At 40.9% G+C, this 21,290-nt stretch overlaps 1 protein-coding gene across 4 annotated transcripts in view; it reads left to right on the forward strand.

Annotated features, from left to right (window-relative positions):
* The window catches only part of lgmn (legumain), a 47,141-nt gene extending 33,718 nt beyond the window's left edge, over positions 1 to 13,423 (forward strand). For all 4 annotated transcript variants that reach the window (XM_087989689.1, XM_087989690.1, XM_087989692.1 and 1 more), the window contains exons 10-14: positions 843 to 932; positions 8,017 to 8,214; positions 10,162 to 10,332; positions 11,746 to 11,813; positions 12,945 to 13,423. In XM_087989689.1, coding sequence (XP_087845815.1) covers positions 843 to 932; positions 8,017 to 8,214; positions 10,162 to 10,332; positions 11,746 to 11,813; positions 12,945 to 12,987 — 570 coding nt within the window. In that variant the 3' untranslated portion in view covers positions 12,988 to 13,423. The remainder of the gene's footprint in view (positions 1 to 842; positions 933 to 8,016; positions 8,215 to 10,161; positions 10,333 to 11,745; positions 11,814 to 12,944) is intronic.
* Positions 13,424 to 21,290: the final 7,867 nt, after the last annotated feature.

Genomic DNA, 21,290 nt, shown 5'->3' on the forward strand with positions numbered 1-21,290 from the left:
AATGAACAGGGTTAGAGATAACATTCTGTCTAAGCTGCACAGCCGGGCTGAATATCCCCCAAGGTTCTGCACATGCCAGTTGGGGCTCCTACTCATTAACTTCATGTTTCAAAAGTCAGTGGTGCTCATGAACCTCAGAGGTCAGTGCACAAGAACAAAAGAAAAGGGTGTATTGGTTACAGGGAGAAGACAGAAGATTGGCGTGAAGTCATATAAAAACATGATTTTTTACCTGCTTCACCGGGCAAAATAAGTGACAGCCATTTGCTGTTTCACTTCTCAGGTTATTGCCTGATGAACCAGAATTAGCCTACCTGATTTAAAGTTTTAACAAAGTTTACTGTCATTCATTATTAACTGGTGCATTCTTTTGGTAATGCCTCTATCATTCAGAGTCCAGCTGCCGACCAATCAACATCTCTGCTTTTACAGTATAAATGTTGGTTTCCTTTTTTAATTCTTGCCAATTGTCCTGATGAGTGCAAAGCTAACAGCTTCTACAAAATATTTTCTTTTTTTTAGCAATGCTCAAATTCTATGTGATGACATGATTAAGTAACATGATGCAAAAGAAAGCATTTTGGATTTTATTAAATTGCTCTAACTCAAAATTGAAAAACATCAAGAAAGTATAATTGAGAAATGCTGATAAAGCACTTTCATTTATGACTTGGGTTATTTATGCTGTAAATGTAGAAATTTGCCTTTTTTTTTGGAGGACAAAGTTTATACCACATCACATGCCTTTGGTATGTTTGAAACCCAGCTGGCTGCTGTGTATTAATATGTGGAAATAATTTTGTGATATTGAAGAAATCTATTTCCATTCCTATTCTTTATAGGAGGACCTTAGAAAAGAATCGCTCCACAAACAATTCAAAATTGTAAAGAAGCGGACCAATACCAGTCATGTACAAGAGTACGGAAATCTGGTAGGAATTTGAATTTTTCATTCCCTATAATAACATTATTTCATAACTTTTAGGAGGAGGAGCCTGGACTGTGTTGCACAAGGGGGATGTAAATTGGAACAGGTTTGATCATATGACCCCTTGAACCTGCCTCCTCATTCAGTAAGATCACATTGAACTTCTCTATCGATCCCACTTCCACTCTGATTTCTCTTGGCACTGAAAGATCTGCTGATATTTATCTTCTATATGCTGGAGCATTTGAGTGCCCAAAAGCATCAGGGGTAGAGGAGTCAAGATCACACATGTTTGAGTGGAAAAATGCTTCCTTCTCTGTTATAAATGCCTGAATATTCCTTCCCTATTTTTGGCATGTAAGGCTGGAAAAATTCCTAACTCCACAAATGTGACTTGGGAGAAACTACCCCACATGTTTTTTTTTCTCCCTGTGGAGAGAATGTTAACAGAAACTATCTCAGGGTGGGCTGTGTGAAGTGCTTGCTTTGGTGCACTGCCTTACCTTGTTAATTTCTGTTTAAACTAGAAGCTCTTTCTATGTTGTTACGTATTTCTGGTTAGCTTTCTCTCATTCTAATTTTCACCCTTAATTAGATATTTTGGCCATCTTTTGCTTTTTTAAAAAATATTCTGTCCAATCTGCTGACCTGCTACCTGTTTTTGCATCTGATTTAACTTGCTTTAAGTTGGATAGCTTGTTTAAAATTTCTAGTTAACCACAGATAGTGGATCTGTACCTTGGAATGTTTATTACTTCGTTGGAATCTGTTTATTCTGTGTATATTCAGAAATGTCCTCTTAAATGTTGCGTCAATATTAACATATTTTAGCCTAATTAGCCAGTTCACTCTTTAGTGCCCTCATGTTTGCCTTTCTAAAATTTTTAACAAAAGTCTTGAACCCACCCCTCAAATTGAATAAAACCATTCAATCATCTGGTCGTTGCCACCTAGCGAAGCCTTCACTGTGGGATCGTTAATTAATCCTATGCACAACTTCAGGTCTGGTGTAGCCTGCTCTCTTGTTGGCTTCAGTACATGATATTCTAGAAGCTATCTTAAAAACATTCTATGAACTTCTCATCCAGACTACCTTTGCCTTTCTGACTGTTCCAGTCAATATGTAGATGAAAATTTCCCATCATTATCGCTGTGCTGTTTTGACAAGTTGCAATTATTTCTTCCTTTGCCTCTTCCTACTGTATGGTTACAGTTAAGGGACCTATACAGCACTCCCACAAGTGACTACTTCCCTTCATCAATACTTATTTCTACCAAAACCGCTTCCACATCTTGGTTTTCTGAACTGATGCTTTCCCTCTCTAGTGTGTGAACTCCATCCTTAACTAACAGAGTCACCCCTCCACTATTTCCTACTTTCCTGTCACTCCTAAATGTCCTGTAACCTTTATGGTTCAAGAGCCAAACCATGTCTTGCTCTCCTGCTAACATCAGTAACTAGGGGTCACAATTTCAAGATTTTCAGCAAGAGAGTAATGAGATGAGGAGAAACTTCTTTACTCAGTTGTTAGGATTTGGAATGCACTGCCTGGGAGAGTGGTGGAGGTGGATTTCATAGGAGGTTGTAAAAGAGAGCTGGATGTCTATTTGGAAGTGATGAAGTTAGAGGGTTACAGAGATAGGGCTGGAGTGTGGGACTAGCTGAGTACCTCTTTCAGGAGATGATTCAGACATGATAGGTTGAATGGCCTCCTTTTTGTGTTGCAAAGTTCTAGAACATAGAACAATTCAGCACAGAACAGGCCCTTCGGCCCACGATGTTGTGTCGAACATTTGTCCTAGCTTAAGCACCTATCCATGTACCTATCCAATTGCCGCTTAAAGGTCACCAATGATTCTGACTCTGCCACTCCCACAAGCAGTGCATTCCATGCCCCCACCACTCTCTGGATAAAGAACCTACCCCTGACATTCCCCCCTATACCTTCCACCCTTCACCTTAAATTTATGTCCCCTTGTAACACTCTGTTGTACCCGGGGAAAAAGTCTCTGACTGTCTACTCTATCTATTCCCTGATCATCTTATAAACCTCTATCAAGTCACCACATCAAGTTGTGGGCGGCACGGTGGCACAGTGGTTAGCACTGCTGCCTCACAGCGCCAGAGAGCCGGGTTCAATTCCCGACTCAGGCGACTGACTGTGTGGAGTTTGCACATTCTCCCCGTGTCTGTGTGGGTTTCCTCCGGGTGCTCTGGTTTCCTCCCACAGTCCAAAGATGTGCAGGTCAGGTGATTTGGCCATGCTAAATTGCCCGTAGAGTTAGGTAAAGCGGTAAATGTAGGGGAATGGGTGGGTTGCGCTTAGGCGGGTCGGTGTGGACTTGTTGGGCCGAAGTGCCTGTTTCCACGCTGTAAGTAATCTAATCTAATCTAATCTAATCTAATCACCCCTCATCCTTCGCCGTTCCAATGAGAAAAGGCCTAGCACTCTCAATCTATCCTCGTACGACCTATTCTCCATTCCAGGCAACATCCTGGTAAATCTCCTCTGCACCCTCTCCAAAGCTTCCACATCTTTCCTAAAATGAGGCGACCAGAACTGCACACAGTACTCCAAATGTGGCCTTACCAAGGTCCTATACAGCTGCAACATCACCTCACGACTCTTGAATTCAATCCCTCTGCTAATGAACGCTAATACACCATAGGCCTTCTTACAAGCTCTATCCACCTGAGTGGCAACTTTCAAAGATCTATGAACAGAGACCCCAAGATCCCTCTGCTCCTCCATCTTACTAAGTACCCTACCGTTAACCCTGTATTCCGCATTCTTATTTGTCCTTCCAAAATGGACAACCTCACACTTGACAGGGTTGAACTCCATCTGCCACTCCTCAGCCCAGCTCTGCATCATATCTAAGTCCCTTTGCAGCCGACAACAGCCCTCCTCACTATCCACAACTCCACCAATCTTTGTATCGTCTGCAAATTTACTGACCCACCCTTCGACTCCCTCTTCCAAGTCATTAATAAAAATTACAAACCGCAGAGGACCCAGAACTGATCCCTGCGGAACTTCACTTGTAACTGGGCTCCAGGCTGAATATTTACCATCTACCACCACACTCTGACTTCGATCGGTTAGCCAGTTGGCCAAACTTTCCACTATCCCATGCCTCCTGACTTTCCGCACAAGCCTATCATGGGGAACCTTATCAAATGCCTTACTAAAATCCATGTACACTACATCCACTGCTCTACCCTCTTCCACATGATTGGTCACCTCCTCAAAGAATTCAATAAGACTTGTAAGGCAAGACCTACCCCTCATAAATCCGTGCTGGCTGTCCCTAATCAAGCAGTGTCTTTCCAGAAACTCATAAATCCTATCCCTCAGTACCCTTTCCATTACTTTGCCTACCACCAAAGTAAGACTAACTGGCCTGTAATTCCCGGGGTTATCCCCATTCCCTTTTTTGAACAGGGGCACAACATTCGCCACTCTCCAGTCCCCTGGTACCACCCCCGTTGACAGTGAAGACGAAAAGATCATTGCCAACGGCTCTGCAATTTCCTCTCTTGCTTCCCACATAATCCTAGGATATATCCCGTCAGGCCGGGGGACTTGTCTATCCTCAAGTTTTTCAAAATGCCCAACACATCTTCCTCCCTAATAAGTATCTCCTCTAGCTTACCAGTCCGTTTCATACTCTCCTCTTCAACAATATGGTCTCTCTCATTTGTAAATACTGAAGAAAAGTACTCATCAAGACCTCTCCTATCTCTTCCGACTCAATACACAGTCTCCCACTACTGTCCTTGATCGGATCTACCCTCGTTCTCGTCATTCTCATGTTTCTCACATACACATAAAAGGCCTTGGGGTTATCCTTGATCCTACCCGCCAAAGATTTTTCATGCCCTCTCTTAGCTCTCCTAATCCCTTTCTTCAGCTCCCTCCTGGCTATCGTGTATCCCTCCAACGCTCTGTCTGAACCTAGTTTCCTCAACCTTTATGTAAGCCTCCGTCTTCCTCCTTACAAGACATTCAACCTCCCTCGTCAACCAAGGTTCCCTTACACAACCATCTCTTTCCTGCCTGACCGGTACATACATATCAAGGACACGTCGTATCTTGAAAAAGTTCCACGTTTCAATGACATCCTTCCCTGACAGCCTATGCTCCCAATTTATGCTGCTCAGATCCTGTCTTGCAGCATTGTATTTACCCTTCCCCCAATTGTAAAACCTACCCTGTTGCACGCACCTACCTCTCTCCATAACCAAGGTGAAAGTCACAAAGTTGTGGTCACCATCACCAAAATGCTCACCCACTAACAAGCCCATCACTTGTCCCGGTTCGTTACCAAGTACCAAATCCAATATGGCCTCCCCTCTGGTCGGACAATCTACATACTGAGTTAGAAAAGCTTCCTGGACATGCTGCACAAACACCGCCCTGTCCAATCTACTTGATCTAAAGAGCTTCCAATCAATATTTGGGAAGTTGAAATCGCCCATGACTACTACCCTGTGGCTTCTGCACCTTTCCAAAATCTGTTTCCCAATCTGTTTCTCCACATCTCTGCTGCTATTGGGGGGCCTATGGTGAACACCCAACAAGGTGACTGCTCCTTTCCTATTTCTGACTTCAGCCCATACTACCTCCAAAAGGCAGATCCCCCTCAATCTGCCTATCTGCAGCCATTATACCATTTCTAATTAGCAACGCCACCCCCCTTCCTTTTTTACCACACCCCCCAATCTTACTGAAACATCTGTAACCAGGAACCTCCAACAACCATTCCTATCCCTCTTCTATCCACGTTTCCATGATGGCCACAACATCGTAGTCCCAAGTACCGATCCACGCCTTAAGTTCTATGCTTTTGTTTTTATCCTCTGCTTGGTGCACTGCTCCAGCAAAGCCTAATACAAGCCGAGGATATCATTGCCATCCATCAGGACGTCCACGCTCTCCTCCATTTTGATAACCTCACATCCCCGGTATCTGGGTTTTAATGGGTTTGCTCTCAGCAAAGCTGACCTATTTTCTACAATTCATACTGACTGGTTAACATATTTTTTGTTTAATGTATATATCCATACCATGTGGGTAAATCATTTTTTTTTTATTCTGAGCACCTACATCATCTGTTCCACTTGTTTCTCTTCCCACTTTATCAATTGTATTAGAAAAAAAATCATTTTTCAACCTCCCTCAGTTCTGAAGACGTCATATCGGACGCAAAATGTTAACTGTTTCTTGCCCACTGCTAGACCTGCTGAGTTTCTCCAGCAATTTCTGTTCTTTTCATTTGAAGATCTCCAATATTCCCAGTCTTTTCACTCAAGCCATGTCAGCCCTCTTGCCCTGAGGTTCAATGCAAATGTGATCTTCACTCAGCTTTGAAACAAAGACTGTGCACTGTTCAGATGTGGTCTCGCTAAGATATTCCTGATTGCAACAAGACTTCAGCATTCTAGTGCTGCAGTCTGTTTGCAATAAAGTCTTCATTCTATTTGCTTTCCAATTGCTTTCTCAGCCTTCACATTCACATATTCTTGCTTTGCATTTGACAGCCAATTCACTCCAAATCCTGAAATGTACCAGTCTGTCACCTTTTTTTTTGTTCAAAAATCAAAAGAGCTCTCCTATTTCCATTCTTCCAACGAAAGTGACAGTTTTACAACCCTTTTACTTGTACTCTTCCTTACACAGTTGATACCATTTGGAGGCTTTTGGCACCCTCTGTATGGCTAACTTATCCACTGAGCTTTTGTCAGTCGCAAACAGGAGGAAATTGTACTTGGCCACTTTGTCTAATATGGAATTTCAAGTCTAGGAATGGAAAGGAATAAAAACAGAATGGGTTTTCTCTTGACTATTCATAGGAATGTTTATTTGATGCTAAAAAATTAATTTGCTTAGTCTTCCTAAGGAGAAGAAAAAGAAGACAGTCCACCCTGTCAATGGATCTATCAGTCATTCTGCAGACTGAGAGCCCCAGTTTCCATAAACTGAAATTTTAGAGTTGTAGATGACTTTAGTTTTGCACGATGTGGAGATGCTGGTGTGGGACTGGGTGTACAAAGTTAAAAATCACACAACACCAGGTTATAGTCCAACAGGTTTATTTGGAAGCACTAGTTTTCAGAGCGCCGCTCCTTCACAACCATTCGATGAAGGAGCGGTGTTCCGAAAGCTTCCAAATAAACCTGTTGGACTATAACCTGGTGTTGTGTGATTTTTAATTTAGTTTTGCATGTTCAGTATTTTCAAACCTGTGACATAGTGGTGTTTTTCCTTTCCTGCAACTGCTTTAAATTAGAAATGACTGAAAACAAAATGTTCTGTTTTGTGTCTTGCACTTTTTTAAAAGATCCCTGGCTTCCTTTTTTTCTGTAAAATACCCAAGATACAGAGTGAAGCTGAATTGAAAATTACTCATTGCAGCCCTGGCTATTTTAGAGCCAATTAGTTTGAACTTGTCAGAACAAGATTACATTCAGACTTACACTCGAGCAGACACCATGGCCATAAATGTATGTGTCACCTCTTCTCAACACTAATCTGAAGTCAGAATAGAGAATTATTGAAGCAATCATCATAACAATTTCGTAAAGAAACATCAGGTATAGACATTTCCAAAGTTAGAACAAAATTAGGTATGAAAAATGATTATTATCCTTTTTTTTTAAATGATCGTATTTAAATATTACCTTCCATTAATACTTGACGATTGAAATGTTGTGATGCAAGTAAATGCAGCAGCAGCAGTTTGGATTCTCCTGCTATAAAATTAATAACCACTGAGTATTGACTGAGGAATGAATGACTTCGGAAGGATTCTCCTAATTTGCTTTTTAACTTGGATCATAAATTTCTATGGTGGCAGGTTGAGAGCCTTGTTTAATCCAGAAAGCAGAATGTTCAACAGTGCAGCACTCAGTACTGTTTTAGCATTAGATTGTGTTCAGGTTCTTGAATAATGCCTGAGTGTGTACACTTTGTGACTCTGCGACATAACTATTAAAACTAAACAAAGCTCACACTGTTGCAAGCTGCACATTAAAAGTAAATCTAAATATACAAGTTTTATGGTATTTGTTTCCCACTTCCCAGACACTTTCGCACATGAAACTGAATGCATTCCAGGGCTCAAAGAAGGTTGACCTCCATATGACCCAGCCTCGAGTCAATATTGTGGATGCAGTACCAAGTCCTGATGTTCCTCTTGCCATTCTTAAACGGAAATATATGGCAACAAACGATATTGAGGCAGGTCAGAAGCTCTTGTTAGAGATCGATGCACTTCTGAAGGTGAGCAAAGTGTAGCAAAAAGACATCTGATCAAAAATGATTTCTTTTCTCTCTGCAATTAAGAAATCTGGGAAATGGCTGAGAGGTTGAATAATTAATCTGAAGAGCACTTTGTCTAGTAATAATTCTATTCATATTCTTTCAGCAACAAGAGTCTTCTTAAAAATAAAATGATTGGATGTTTTCATTGGTAAAGCCAAGCTATATTAATCTACTTACTGGAATTTACTGTCATGTTGAGGACCAGAACTTGTGGAGAAGTTGGGAAGGCCTAATGCCCTTTTACTTTTAAAAAGGCTCCTTCCAGTCATTTGGTTTGAGATGGGTTTCGGTCTGAAGCAGCAACAGAAGCAGGCTGATGGTAAAACAGCAAACAGGGGGTGGATACCTCTGTCACCTGGGGTGAAGGGCCCAGTTAAATGCTGAGTATCAGACCCTCACACATTCACCTCTCTGCTTCCAATAGGAAAGAAATTTCCTATTGCATCTCAACACTTTTTTTCACAATTCTGATCAACTGATGGTCAACTTACCTATGTAGAACAAAGCCCAATAATCAATCACTGAAATCAAAACGCATCTAATTTTCAAATAGTGTCTTAATTTGAAGCAGAAAGAACAGATTTCTATTTAATTTGTGTTTCAAAACCTGTCAACAGAATGATTCCAGGAACAGTTTTGAGACTGAGGTTCCCTAGTGCTTTAGGTCCTCTTTTAAAGGCTGTAGATCATATTATCTTTTAAAATTTGTCCTCGGATGCTGCCTGAATTGCTGTGCTCTTCCAGCACCACTGATCCAGAATCTGGTTTCCAGCATCTGCAGTCATCGTTTTTACCTGCCTGATTGCACAAAACGTCAGGAAGAGTTTAAATACCCACCTTTGCAGTCAGCAAGGACAGAAGTGCTATATACAGTGGAATACTCAAACCCTTATCCCAAGTCAGCGCAACTTGTGAGAAATGGGAATGGAAGTGGCAATCAGGTCTTGCCAACCCTTTTTGAAGGGCTCACAAGTCATCCTGACAGTGAAAATCTGGGTCTGGCCTCTGAACTTTGAATGGTGCAGTGCATGATCAGTTTCCAAAATCCTATTCAAAATTACTGTAGTGGAAAGGCATTAGTCAAGCCATACAACATGAAATGGCAATAAATCTCGAAGTGTCTAGCAGTTTTTAATGTCGCTATTAATTTTTTTCTTGTGCCAGTTTTGGAGGTTGTGTAATAATGAAAGACGTAATGCCTTGAAACAGTTAAGAATCATTTCTGAGGTTTTGGAAGTGACAAACTTGGAGAGAAATCATGTTTTAAAGCCATATTCAACAAGAACTCATTTACATTTTTTTTTAAATATTCATTCATGGGATGTGGGCATTGCTAGCTAGGCCAGGATTTATTGCCTATCCCTGCCTAGAGGGCAGTTAAGAGCCAACTGCATTGCTGTGTGTCTGGAGTCATATGGACTCTGGACCAGGTTAGATGGCAGTTTCCTTCCCTATTATTTTCCTTCATATTAGTGAACTAGACGGGTTTTTCCTGACTAACGACATTGGTTTCATGGTCATCATTCGACTCTTCATTGCAGATTTTTGTTGATTTGAACTTCACCACCTGCCATAGTGTGAAATGAACCAGAGTGTCCAGGACATTACCTGGGTCTCTGGATTAATAGCCTAGTGATAATGTCATTAGGCCAAAACATGGTGTGGTATGTATCTTCATGATTTTTAAAAACTTAAAGCTTGTAATAGTCATTCTTAAAATGAAGTGATTTTTTTTCTTATGGTTGAATTTCTAGTTACATCTCTGCATTGATATGTATAGCAACAAGAAAGCAGCGAATGCAAACTCCCATCTGTTCTTAGTTAATCTAATCAAATAATTTTGGGTTTCTTTGTGCACTGCTACTTTCTAAATATTCCTTGACCAGTCTATCTACTCTTTGATAGAATAAGCACTTAATTCAAAAGACCATGGAGAAGATTGTGTCCATTGTCACCGGTTCTGAGGAGCAAACAGCACGGATAATAAACTCACGAAGTCGTATCCGTGATCATGGCTGCTACCAAGCTGCAAATAATCATTTCAAAACTCGCTGCTTTAACTGGCACACACCACTGGTAAATATAAAATTAGTTCTTTTTTTTTCTCCAAAGGTGCTGTACATTTTGTTGCATCATGTTTTGTTTTATTAGGGTATGAATCATGTTTCAGGTTTGGGATTGGGTCCATCCGAAATGTGTTCTGTTGGAGAATAACAAACAAAGAAAATAAGGGTTACATTTGTTACTAGCTCATTGTAAAGTATCAGTTGTAAATCAGCTCCCAGCTCTAGCTGATAGGTAACGCTTCTGAAACAAATAGTCGAAGGTGGGTGAAACCTTTCTAATGTATATCACCCATCTTCATCATTTGTGAATGCAGTTACAGTAGCATCCAGTGTACCTCAAACAAAATGAATTTTTCCCTGTCTGAAACTGCATGGAGTGCTACCTTGCTTTTTGGGTACATGGGCCACTATAGCAGACTGTACTCGTCATTGTCTGCCATCCTGGCCAGCAATAGAATTCCCAGGGTAGAAATCGGAAGCAGGTAGCTAGGACATTTTGTTGCAACTCACATCTTTTTCCCTTGCTTGTGGTGTAAAGATTCTAGTTGCTGACTGCTGAGAAATTGTAGCAACTCAACTGTTTGAAGGTATCTTCCACCAGTGAAACTGCACACTACCATATTATTTTCTAGTAGTCCTGTCTTCAGCAGTAGAGGAAAAAAGCTTCCAGATGTCAATCTTAGTTGTGTAATAATATAACAGGAATTGTACATTAGCACAGCATTCACTGCGTCAGTTATCTCTCTGTATAAAGAAGTACAACTGTGCATCTTGAATTCTGAATCACGTAAATCCAATGTAGCTAAAGAGCATATGATGAATTCTTTACATATTGTGAAAAGTTAATATGACATGGTCGGTTCTTGAAAATCAATCATAACAAGCAGAATAACACTAGATATTCAACCTTTAAACTGATGTGTAGTGTTTTGTTCTCACGGTCATACAGTAGGGAAACAGAACCTTTGGTCCAACTAGTCCATGTCCCCATGTTCTCCAACCAGACTAGTCCCACTTGCGCGCATTTGGTCCATATCCATCCAAATATCTTTTAAATGTTATGATTGCACCTCCATCCCACTTATCTTTGGCAGTACATTTTGCATACAAACCACTCTCTGGTGGGGTTTGGGTGGGAGGGGGAGATTTGTTCAAAAGAATTAGGGAACATCTGTTCAGTGTCAATGGATCGCTGACACCCTTAAACCTCCCGCGCTCTAGTGAAAAACGTCCTAGCCTATCCAGTCTTTTTTTTACTGAAACTCTTCATTGCAGGCATCATCTTGGTAAATCTCTTCTGCACTCTCTCCAGTTTAACTATATCCTTTCTACTGAAAACTTGTTCTGAATTTCATTTTCAATTCATATGTAATTAGTGAAGAACTGCTGCTATATATTTTTAATGTTGTTGTTTCTCTTTCAGTATGAATATGCACTGAGACAACTTTATGCTTTAGTCAATCTTTGTGAAGAAGGTTTCCCAGTAAAGAGGTATTTTCCCCCTTTTTTTTTTCAATCGTTCATTGGTTGTGACAAGAGTAGCATTTGTTGCCTACCCCGGTGGCTTGCACAGCCATTTCGGAGGGTAGTTAAAAGTCAGCCATATTATTTTGGATGTGGAGACATATGTAGGTCACATGTTGTAAGAACTACACATTTCCTTCCCTTTCGGGCATTAGTAAACTGGATAGGTTTTCAGAACAATCTACAGTAGTTGTAATTGTCAACAATACTGAGACTAGCTTTATATTTTAGATTTAATATTTATATTCGAGATTTATTAATTTAATTTAAATTCTTTCAGCTGTTGTGTGGGACCTTGAACCAATGTCCCCAAAACCTGAGTGTCTGCTGACTCAGTGACACTACCATCTCCTGTTAGAGAGATCTCAAACATGTAAATATTAAATAGGAGTACAAGAGACTATTTAGCCCTGCAAGCTGGCTCCCCCATTCCATATGATCATGGCTGATCTGTTTTTGATTCAATTTCTACATTCCCATCTACCTCTGGTAGCCCTTGATTTCCTAGCCTACAAGAAAACTTGCACCTCTGTCTTTATTTATTATTCAACCACATTGCCTTCACTGCCTTCTGAGACTAAAGTTACAAAGTCAAACCGCACAATACTTTTTGTGAGGGAAAGTATTCTCCTCATCTCTGTTCTGAAAGAGTGACCTCTAATTATAAAACAGTGCACCCTGGTTCTGGATGAACTCCAATAAGAAACATTCTTTCCATGTCCATCTTGTCAAGGATCTTATACACTTCAAAATAGTCGCCCTCACTCTTCTAAACTCCAGTGGAAAGAAGCAGCGTGTTCAACCTATATTTGTACGATAACTCATTCATTCATAATAGTAAAAATCATCTGAACCACCCCCAGTGCTTTTACAACTTACCTTAAATAATGAGACCAAAACTGCCCACAGCATGTGAAGGGGAGAGGTGCTGTCAAATGAACCACTCCTAGCAACTAATATGAGGATTATTCCACTCTCCCCAAACCCCTAGCAGTATTGTATATCAATTTTTTGTAAACCCTTGGATCCAACAGTATGTTGTTGTATTTCAAAGTGAATGCGGAGACAGTTTGAATAACCCATCTTATCTTATTACAGTATCCTTCAAGCCATGGATACCGTGTGCCTACTGAGGAGTTAAGGAGGACTGAACAATAGGTTTCAAAATGTTCCTTCCTTTTAATTTGGTTGGAGTTATGGAGACTGAGAATAACTGAACTGATTTATGTTTAAGTCTTGTTTTAATTTGCTGTGGAAACATTCTCTTTTCTTTTGTATTTCTCCACCAACTACCCCCTTGGATTTTTTTGACTTTTCAATATTAATGGTTTATATTTTTTAGCTACTGATTTTTTTGGTATGAATTTTTAAATAGTGTGCTCAAATTGCCTTACTGACGCAGAGCTTTTATTTCTGTGTGATGATGCACTTTGTAACCGCAGAGATTTATTTTCCTTGAGTGCGCTGACTGTAAATTAATTATAAGGGACTGAGATGAAGGGAAATCACTAACTGTCACACTTGCCACTGTAAACACAATGTTTAATTCAAATAAATAAATGAATCTGTAAAAACAAGTATGCTACTTTTTCTATTGTTTAAAGTGTTTAGGAATCCAGATGAAATTCTTGAATTTTCAGTAGTAAATCTAGATGACGTTACAAATTTCTGGTAGTGATTTTAAGTATACTTGTATAAATCTATGTGGAGCATTGTCACAATCGTTTTAATTAATTTACTATAATTTAAATGAAAATAAACATCTTGTTAGTGGGAGGGGAAGTAATTTGAAGTTGCTCCTCCCACAGTCCTGAGCAGCAATCACTAACCTCTTACAACCACTAATTACTAATTAAGATATCAGCCACATTTTTAGATTTGCTAAAATCCCCAAACTGCATTCTCAGTCAAATGAGGGCTTTTTAAAAAAAAACTTGCATCTGAATTGTTTGAGCATTTTCTTGTTTTTATTTCTGAGAGATTTCTGAGACATCAGCTTCTGCTGATTGGGAGTGACAGTGGTGCAGTGTGGCATGTCTCCAGCTAAGAATGCCAATTAACCGTGTGATGGAAAGTAATTGGAACCTCTACCATCATTATCCACAGCCCAGCCTAATGGCACCAACCCAGTCTCACTGAGTGAACTGTAACTCACTACCACTCCTAATTTATTTCTTGTCTCTGTCTGTCGATGTCAAGGTGAGGAAATGATTGAAATGGACTGTGATGCTTTCCATGAACTATTGTGACTTAGGAAATTCAACTTCAGAAGTAGCAGACCTGTGGACAGTAGCAGACCTGTGCACTGAAAGGACAAGTTGGCAGAGTGTGTAGTAGGTGGTTAGTATATTACTGCCAGCTTCGAACCTTCATCAAAGTTTGTTTTCCCACCCCACCTGTTCTGTAATGAAGAAGAACCACTTGCACGAGACAGTAAACAGGTGGTGATATATGTGGAGCTCAATTCAAATGGGAAGAAATTTAGAATGTAATAGCCTACTTTGGATTTCATTCTCTTTCAACACAGTAATGTGAAGCCCTGAAACTATGCTTTAAGTAATCTGTGAACTGTTCACAATGGATAGATCTGGGTGATTAAAACTTGTGTGTTCAAAGTGTTATCCAAACAATAATTTGTACCAGGTTCATTCTGCTCCATGTTAAAGAAGTCTGGAAAACAATTTGTATATTTTAATTCTTTACTTCAAACTTTCTCTCCTGAGTACCTTGTTTATTCTTCCTCTACATCCATTTTCAGCATGTAATGGTTGGGTAGAATTGGCTGAAAAGTAACTCCACTAAGTCCTAATTGCCTTGGAAAAGGTGGTGGTGGTGAGTTGACTTTTTGAACTCCAACTGTCCTTTGACATTTGGAGTCGAGGGAATGGTGGTTGGTACACCCACAGAGCTGTTAGGAAGGATGTTACAGGATTGGAGTGAAGGATTGGCGATCTAGTTCCAAATCAGGATGGTGTGTGGGGCTTGAAGGGGAACTTGCAGGTGATTGGTGCTCCCAGGCGTCCACTATCCTTGGTCTTCTAGGTGGTAGAAGCCATAGATTTGGTCCTATCTAAGGAGCCTTGGTGAGTTTCTGCAGCTCATCTTGTAGCTGGTATACACTGCTGCACCAGTGATGGAGGGAGTCAGTATAGACAGTAGTGGATGGGGTACCCATTAAGTGGGATGCTTTGACCTGGATGATGTTGAGCCTCTTGAATGTTGTTTGAGGTCCTCTCAGGCAGAGATAGTATTCCATCACACTCCTGGCTTGTACTTTATCGATTACTGTACATCCTTGAGGACACAGGAAGTGAATTACTTGTCACAGAATTCCCAGTCTCTGATCTGCTCTTTTAGATGCAATTCAGTTCTTGTCAATGGTATGCTAATAGTGGGTGATGCAGCAATGATATATCCATTGAATATTAAGGGGTGATGGTTAGATTCCCTCTTGTTGGAGATAATCAGTGTATGGCACTTATTTCATGAGTGTAAATGGCAAATAATATGACTAAACGGATGTTACCCAGGTCTTGCTGCATTTAGATACAGATTGTTTCAATACCAATTGCCACTTCTGACTATATAGTAGAAGATGGTCATTGATGAAGTAGCTGAAGTCATTGTACTTTTGCTGCCTATTCAGTGCTCCTTATGTCACTGTGTGAGAGAGATGGGGAGAAGAGTGGTGTTGGTGGGGCAGGTTTTACATTATTAGCATCTGAAACAGTGTACTATTCAGGTTGTGCCTGAGGATTGATGGTGAAGAGAATGATCACATTAATGTACTCCAGAGTCTTCTACATTTTCACCCAGGGATATAAGAACACGTTCATTGTGATCATCATGAGAACATTCCACTTAGTTTTGCAAAGGGTGAATTTTCAAGATTAAGTGAAAGAAATGTTAATCTGCCTCTGCTCCTATCAGCGGCTAATGCAGCGGATAATCAGTATATGGCACTTATTTCATATGAGTGTAAATGGCAAATAATATGACTAAAACGGATGTTACCCAGGTCTTGCTGCATTTAGATACAGATTGTTTCAATACCAATTGCCACTTCTGACTATATAAGTTTGAATAACAAAAATGTAGAGAACAACTAGGTTCCTGTCACATTCTGCAGCTGTACCTGTGCTTCACCGCTGATGGTGAATGAGGCAGCCATGGACAGTCTGGAATAGTTAATTTCCAGCATATTGGAAGCCTCCATTCCACTTCCTTGTCCATTCCTACCTTTTGTTTAACAAACAGGCTAGCAGATTGGGAGCTGGTTGATGGATGAAAGCCCTCTCTCCCTCCACCCCACTCCCAACTTCCATGCCTATCCCTTTGCACTTAAAGAATTCCTGATGGGTTACAACAATCTACCATGATGTCATTAAAATTGGTGAACAAACCATTTGAAAGACCAAGCAGTTAATTCCCATTACTTCTGCATGACTGAACTCTTGTAATAGAATTCAGAACAGAATATCGTGTTATAAACTGAGTGACCTAATTTTACATATATAAACTGTAGATGGAAGTAGTTATGGGACTTTTCTTCTGCAGCATTGCATAATTTTTATAAATAATTTGCATAAATACCTTGGGTAGCAATCATCTTATTTCACCCCAAGAATACCACATAAGATATAGCAGCAGAATTAGATTATTCAGTCCATCGAGTTTGTTCCACCATTCAATGATGGCCGATATGTTTCTCAACCCCATTTTCCTGCTTTCTCCCTGTAACCCTTGACCCCCTTAATAATCGAGAAGCTATCTATTTCTGTCTTAAATACACTCAATGACTTGCCTCCACAGCCTTCTATGAAAGCAGGTTCCACTGATTCACCACCCTCTGGCTGAAGAAATTCTGCACATCTCATTTCTAAAATGTTGTCCTTCACTCTGAGGCAGTGCCCTCAGATCCTAGACTAAACAGCTAGTGGAAACATTTTCCACACGTCCTCTCTATCCAGGTCTGTTGGTATTCTGTAAGTTTCAATGAAATCACACGTGAACTCCACGTACAGATTCATAGTCCTCAACTGCATCTCATATGACCAGCCTTTGGTTCCTGGGATAATTCTTGTAAACCACCTCTGGATCTTCAATGCCAGCATATCTTTCCTTAGAAGCTCAAAACTGCTCTCGATATTCTAAATGTAGTCTGACCAGAGCCTTATTCAGCCCCTTTGTCCATTCTCTCAGCCTGTCCAAGTCCTTCTGCTGCCTCACCGCTTGCTCAACACTATCAGTCCCTTCACATATACTTGTTGCTAAGTTTGCAGATGATACAATGCTCTCCGTTCCATTGACAGGATGACTAATGTATAACATGAATAATTGAGGTCCGAACATGGACCTCTGTGGAATTCCATGGTCATTGGCTGCCATCCTGAAAAATATTCCCATATCCCTATTCTCTGCCTTCTGCCAGACAGCCAATCCTCTATCCATGGCAGTACCTTACCACTGAGATCATGAGTGTTAATTTAGCAACATCCTGTGAGCCATGTTGTCAAAGGCCTTCTGGAAATCGAAATAGATCAATTCCACTGCCTGTCCTTTGTCTAACTTGCTTGTCAAAGAATTCTAACAGATTTATCAGTCATGACCTCCCCTTAATGAATCTGTGCTGACCCAGTCTGCTTTACCATCCACTTCAAGCACTCTGCAATATCATCCTTAATAATGGATCTGTAAAATCTTACCAACGTCTGAGGTCCAGCTTACTAACCTATAGTTTCCTGTCTTTTGCCTCCCTCCCTTCTTAATCAGGAGTGTTCCATTAAACACTTTACACTCCTCTGGCACCAACTCAAACTCCAGTGATTCCTGAAAAATCACCACCAATGCCTCTACAACTGCTCTGCTATCTTTTTCAGATTTTTGGGGTGTAGTCCACCCAATCTGGGGTGATCTATCCACCTTCAGACCTTCTAGCTTCACCAGCCCCTTCTCCTAATTGATGGTCACAACACTCACCTCTTTCTTGAAGTTCTGGTAGGCTGCTGGTGCCTTCCACCATGAAGACTGATGCAAAGTACCTATTGAGTTCTTTTGCCATTTCATTGTTCCCCATTACTACTTCTCCAGCCTCATTTTCCAACAGTCCAATGTCCATTCTTACCTCTATCTCTTACCTTTTGAGATATCTTTTTAAAAAAAAACTCTAGCATCCTTATACTATTAGCTACCTTACTTTCATATTTCATCTTCTCCCTCCTTTATTTTTTCAGTTATCCTCTGCTGGTTTTTAAAGACTTTGCAATCCTTTGGCTTCACTCTAATCCTCACCAAGTTGTATGCTTTTTCTTTCACTTTTATACCATGGTCAGCCATGGTCACCTCATCCTCTCCTTTAGTATGTTTCTTCTGCCATGGGATGAATTTCTAGGAAAATTTTTTTTTAAATGCTCCCTCTTGTCTTTGCTAAGGATTAGATTAGATTAGATTAGATTACAGTGTGGAAACAGGCCCTTCGGCCCAACAAGTCCACACCGACCCGCCGAAGCGAAACCCACCCATACGCCTACATTTACCCCTTACCTAACACTACGGGCAATTTAGTATGGCCAATTCACCTAACCTGCACATCTTTGGACTGTGGGAGGAAACCGGAGCACCCGGAGGAAACCCACACAGACACGGGGAGAACATGCAAACTCCACACAGTCAGTCGCCTGAGTCGGGAATTGAACCCGGGTCTCTGGCGCTGCGAGGCAGCAGTGCTAACCACTGTGCCACCGTGCCGCCCACTTTGTTTAGTTTTCTTTGTTCAGAGCAGGCATCTTGATGAACAAAACCACCGTCTGCTCTGCATTTATGTCTTTTGATCTGGAATAGACATACCTGAGACGAGATTGAGAATTGTTGGATAGGGATTAAAAATGTAATGCAGTGAAGAAAATTGTTTTACTCTTTTCCCATCTTGTAGCTTTTCTTTTAGAGTCATGGAGTTGTACAGCACAGAAATAGACCCTTTGGTCCAACTCTTCCATGCCAACCAGATATCCTACATTAATCTAGTCCCATTTGCCAGCATTTGGCCCATAACCCTCTTAAACCATTCCTATCCATATAAGTATCCAGGTGCCTTTTAAATGTTGTAATTGTACCATCCTCTAACACTTCCTTTGGCAGCTCATTCCATACAAGCACCACCCTCTGCTTCAAAATGTTGCCCCGTAGGACCCTTTTAAATCTTTCCCCTCTCACCTTGAACCTATGCCCTCAAATTTTGGACTACCCTACCCTGGAGAAAAGACTTCAGCTTTTCACCCTATCCACGTCCCTCATGATTTTATAAACCTCTATGAGGTCACCCTCAGCCTCCGACGCCCCAGTCTATTCAGCCTCTCCTTATAGCTCAAACTCTGTAATCCTTGCAACATCCTTGTAAACCTTTTCTGAACCCCTTTCAAGTTTAAGCGCATCTTTCCAATAGCAGGGAGACCAGAATTGAACGCAATTCAGAAATGTATGTTTTTATTTAAGCTGTAACCAGCTTCCTCGGATTTCTATGAAATTGGAAAATAATGGTTGCATCTGGAAGATTACCACTTAATAGGTTGAAAGTACTGAAGAATTTGCACTATTTAATGAATGTATAGTTTCCTAATACTTGTTAAGTTTACAGGAAAGACGGTCAAGCTGGCAAGTGTCCATTTCTGGTAGTTTTAGAGGGTGAAAGGTCAGAAATATCTGGTGCCAACAAAATTTTGAGAAATAGTGAACTGGTTTGTCGATTGTTTTTAATTACCAATGATCATTTTCAATTCTGTATAGTAAAGGAAAATCCCACTAACATTCATGTTGCAACAGTTTAAAGCCTCTGACAAATGTCCATATTACAGAAGAGGAAATGCTGGATGTCTTGAAACGCATAAAAGTGGATAAATCCCCAGGACCTGATCAGGAGTACCCTAGAACTCTGTGAGAAGCTAGAGAAGTGATTGCTGGGCCTCTTGCTGAGATATTTGTATCATCGATAATCATAGGTGAGGTGCCAGAAGACTGGAGGTTGGCTAACGTGGTGCCACTGTTTAAGAAGGGTGGTAAGGACAAGCCAGGGACCTATAGACCAGTGAGCCTGACGTCGGTGGTGGGCAAGTTGTTGGAGGGAATCCTGAGGGACAGGATGTACATGTTTTTGGAAAGGCAAGGACCGATTAGGGATAGTCAACATGGCTTTGTGCGTGGGAAATCATGTCTCACAAACTTGATTGGGTTTTTTGAGGCAGTAACAAAGAGGATTGATGAGGGCAGAGCGGTAGATGTGATTTATATGGACTTCAGTAAGGTGTTCGACAAGGTTCCCTATGGGAGACTGATTAGCAAGGTTAGGTCTCTCGAATACAGGGAGAACTGTAGAAGACAGAGGGTGTTGGTGGAGGTTTGTTTTTCAGACTGGAGGCCTGTGACCAGTGGAGTGCCACAAGGATCGGTGAAGGGTCCTCTACTTTTTGTCATTTACATAAATAATTTGAATACGAGCATAAGAGGTATAGTTAGTAAGTTTGCAGGTGACACCAAAATTGGAGGTGTAGTGGACAGCAAAGAGGGTCACCTCAGATTACAACAGGATCTTGACCAGATGGGCCAATGGGCAGAGAAGTAGCAGATGGAGTTTAATTCAGATAAATGCGAGGTGCTGCATTTTGGGAAAGCAAATCTTAGCAAGACGTATATACTTAATGGTAAGGTCCTAGGGAGTGTTGCTGAACAAAGTGCATGTTGGAGTGCATGTTCATAGCTCCTTGAAAGTTCTGTCACAGGTAGATAGGATTGTGAAGAAGGCATTTGGTATGCTGTCTTTTATTGGTCAGAGTATTGAGTACAGGAGTTGGGAGGTCATGTTGCGGCTGTACATTGGTTAGGCCACTGTTGGAATATTGCGTGCAATTCTGGTCTCCTTCCTATCGGAAAGATGTTGTGAAACTTGAAAGGGTTCAGAAAAGATTTACAAGGATGTTGCCAGGGTTGGAGGATTTGAGCTATAGGAAGAGGCTGAACAGACTGGGGCTGTTTTCCTTGGCGTGTCAGAGGCTGAGGTTTACAAAATTATGAGGGGCATGGATAGGGTAAATAGACAAAGTCTTTTCCCTGGGGTGGGGGAGTCCAGAACTAGAGGGCATAGGTTTAGGGTGAGAGGGGAAAGATATAAAAGAGACCTAAGGGGCAACTTTTTCATGCAGAGGATGGTACGTGTATGGAATGAGCTGCCAGAGGAAGTGGTGGAGGCGGGTACAATTGCAACATTTAAGAGGTGTTTGGATGGGTATATGAATAGGAAGGGTTTGGAGGGATATGGGCCGGGTGCTGGCAGGTGGGACTAGATTGGGTTGGGATATCTGGTCGGCATGGACGGGTTGGACTGAAGGGTCTGTTTCCATGCTGTACATCTCTATGACTCATATGATATCATTTTACAATCATCATAAAGTGATT

Source organism: Chiloscyllium plagiosum, unplaced genomic scaffold (assembly GCF_037043375.1).
Source record: "Chiloscyllium plagiosum isolate Xiang-an unplaced genomic scaffold, Cpla_swu_hap1 HiC_scaffold_8, whole genome shotgun sequence".
NCBI lineage: Eukaryota > Metazoa > Chordata > Chondrichthyes > Orectolobiformes > Hemiscylliidae > Chiloscyllium > Chiloscyllium plagiosum.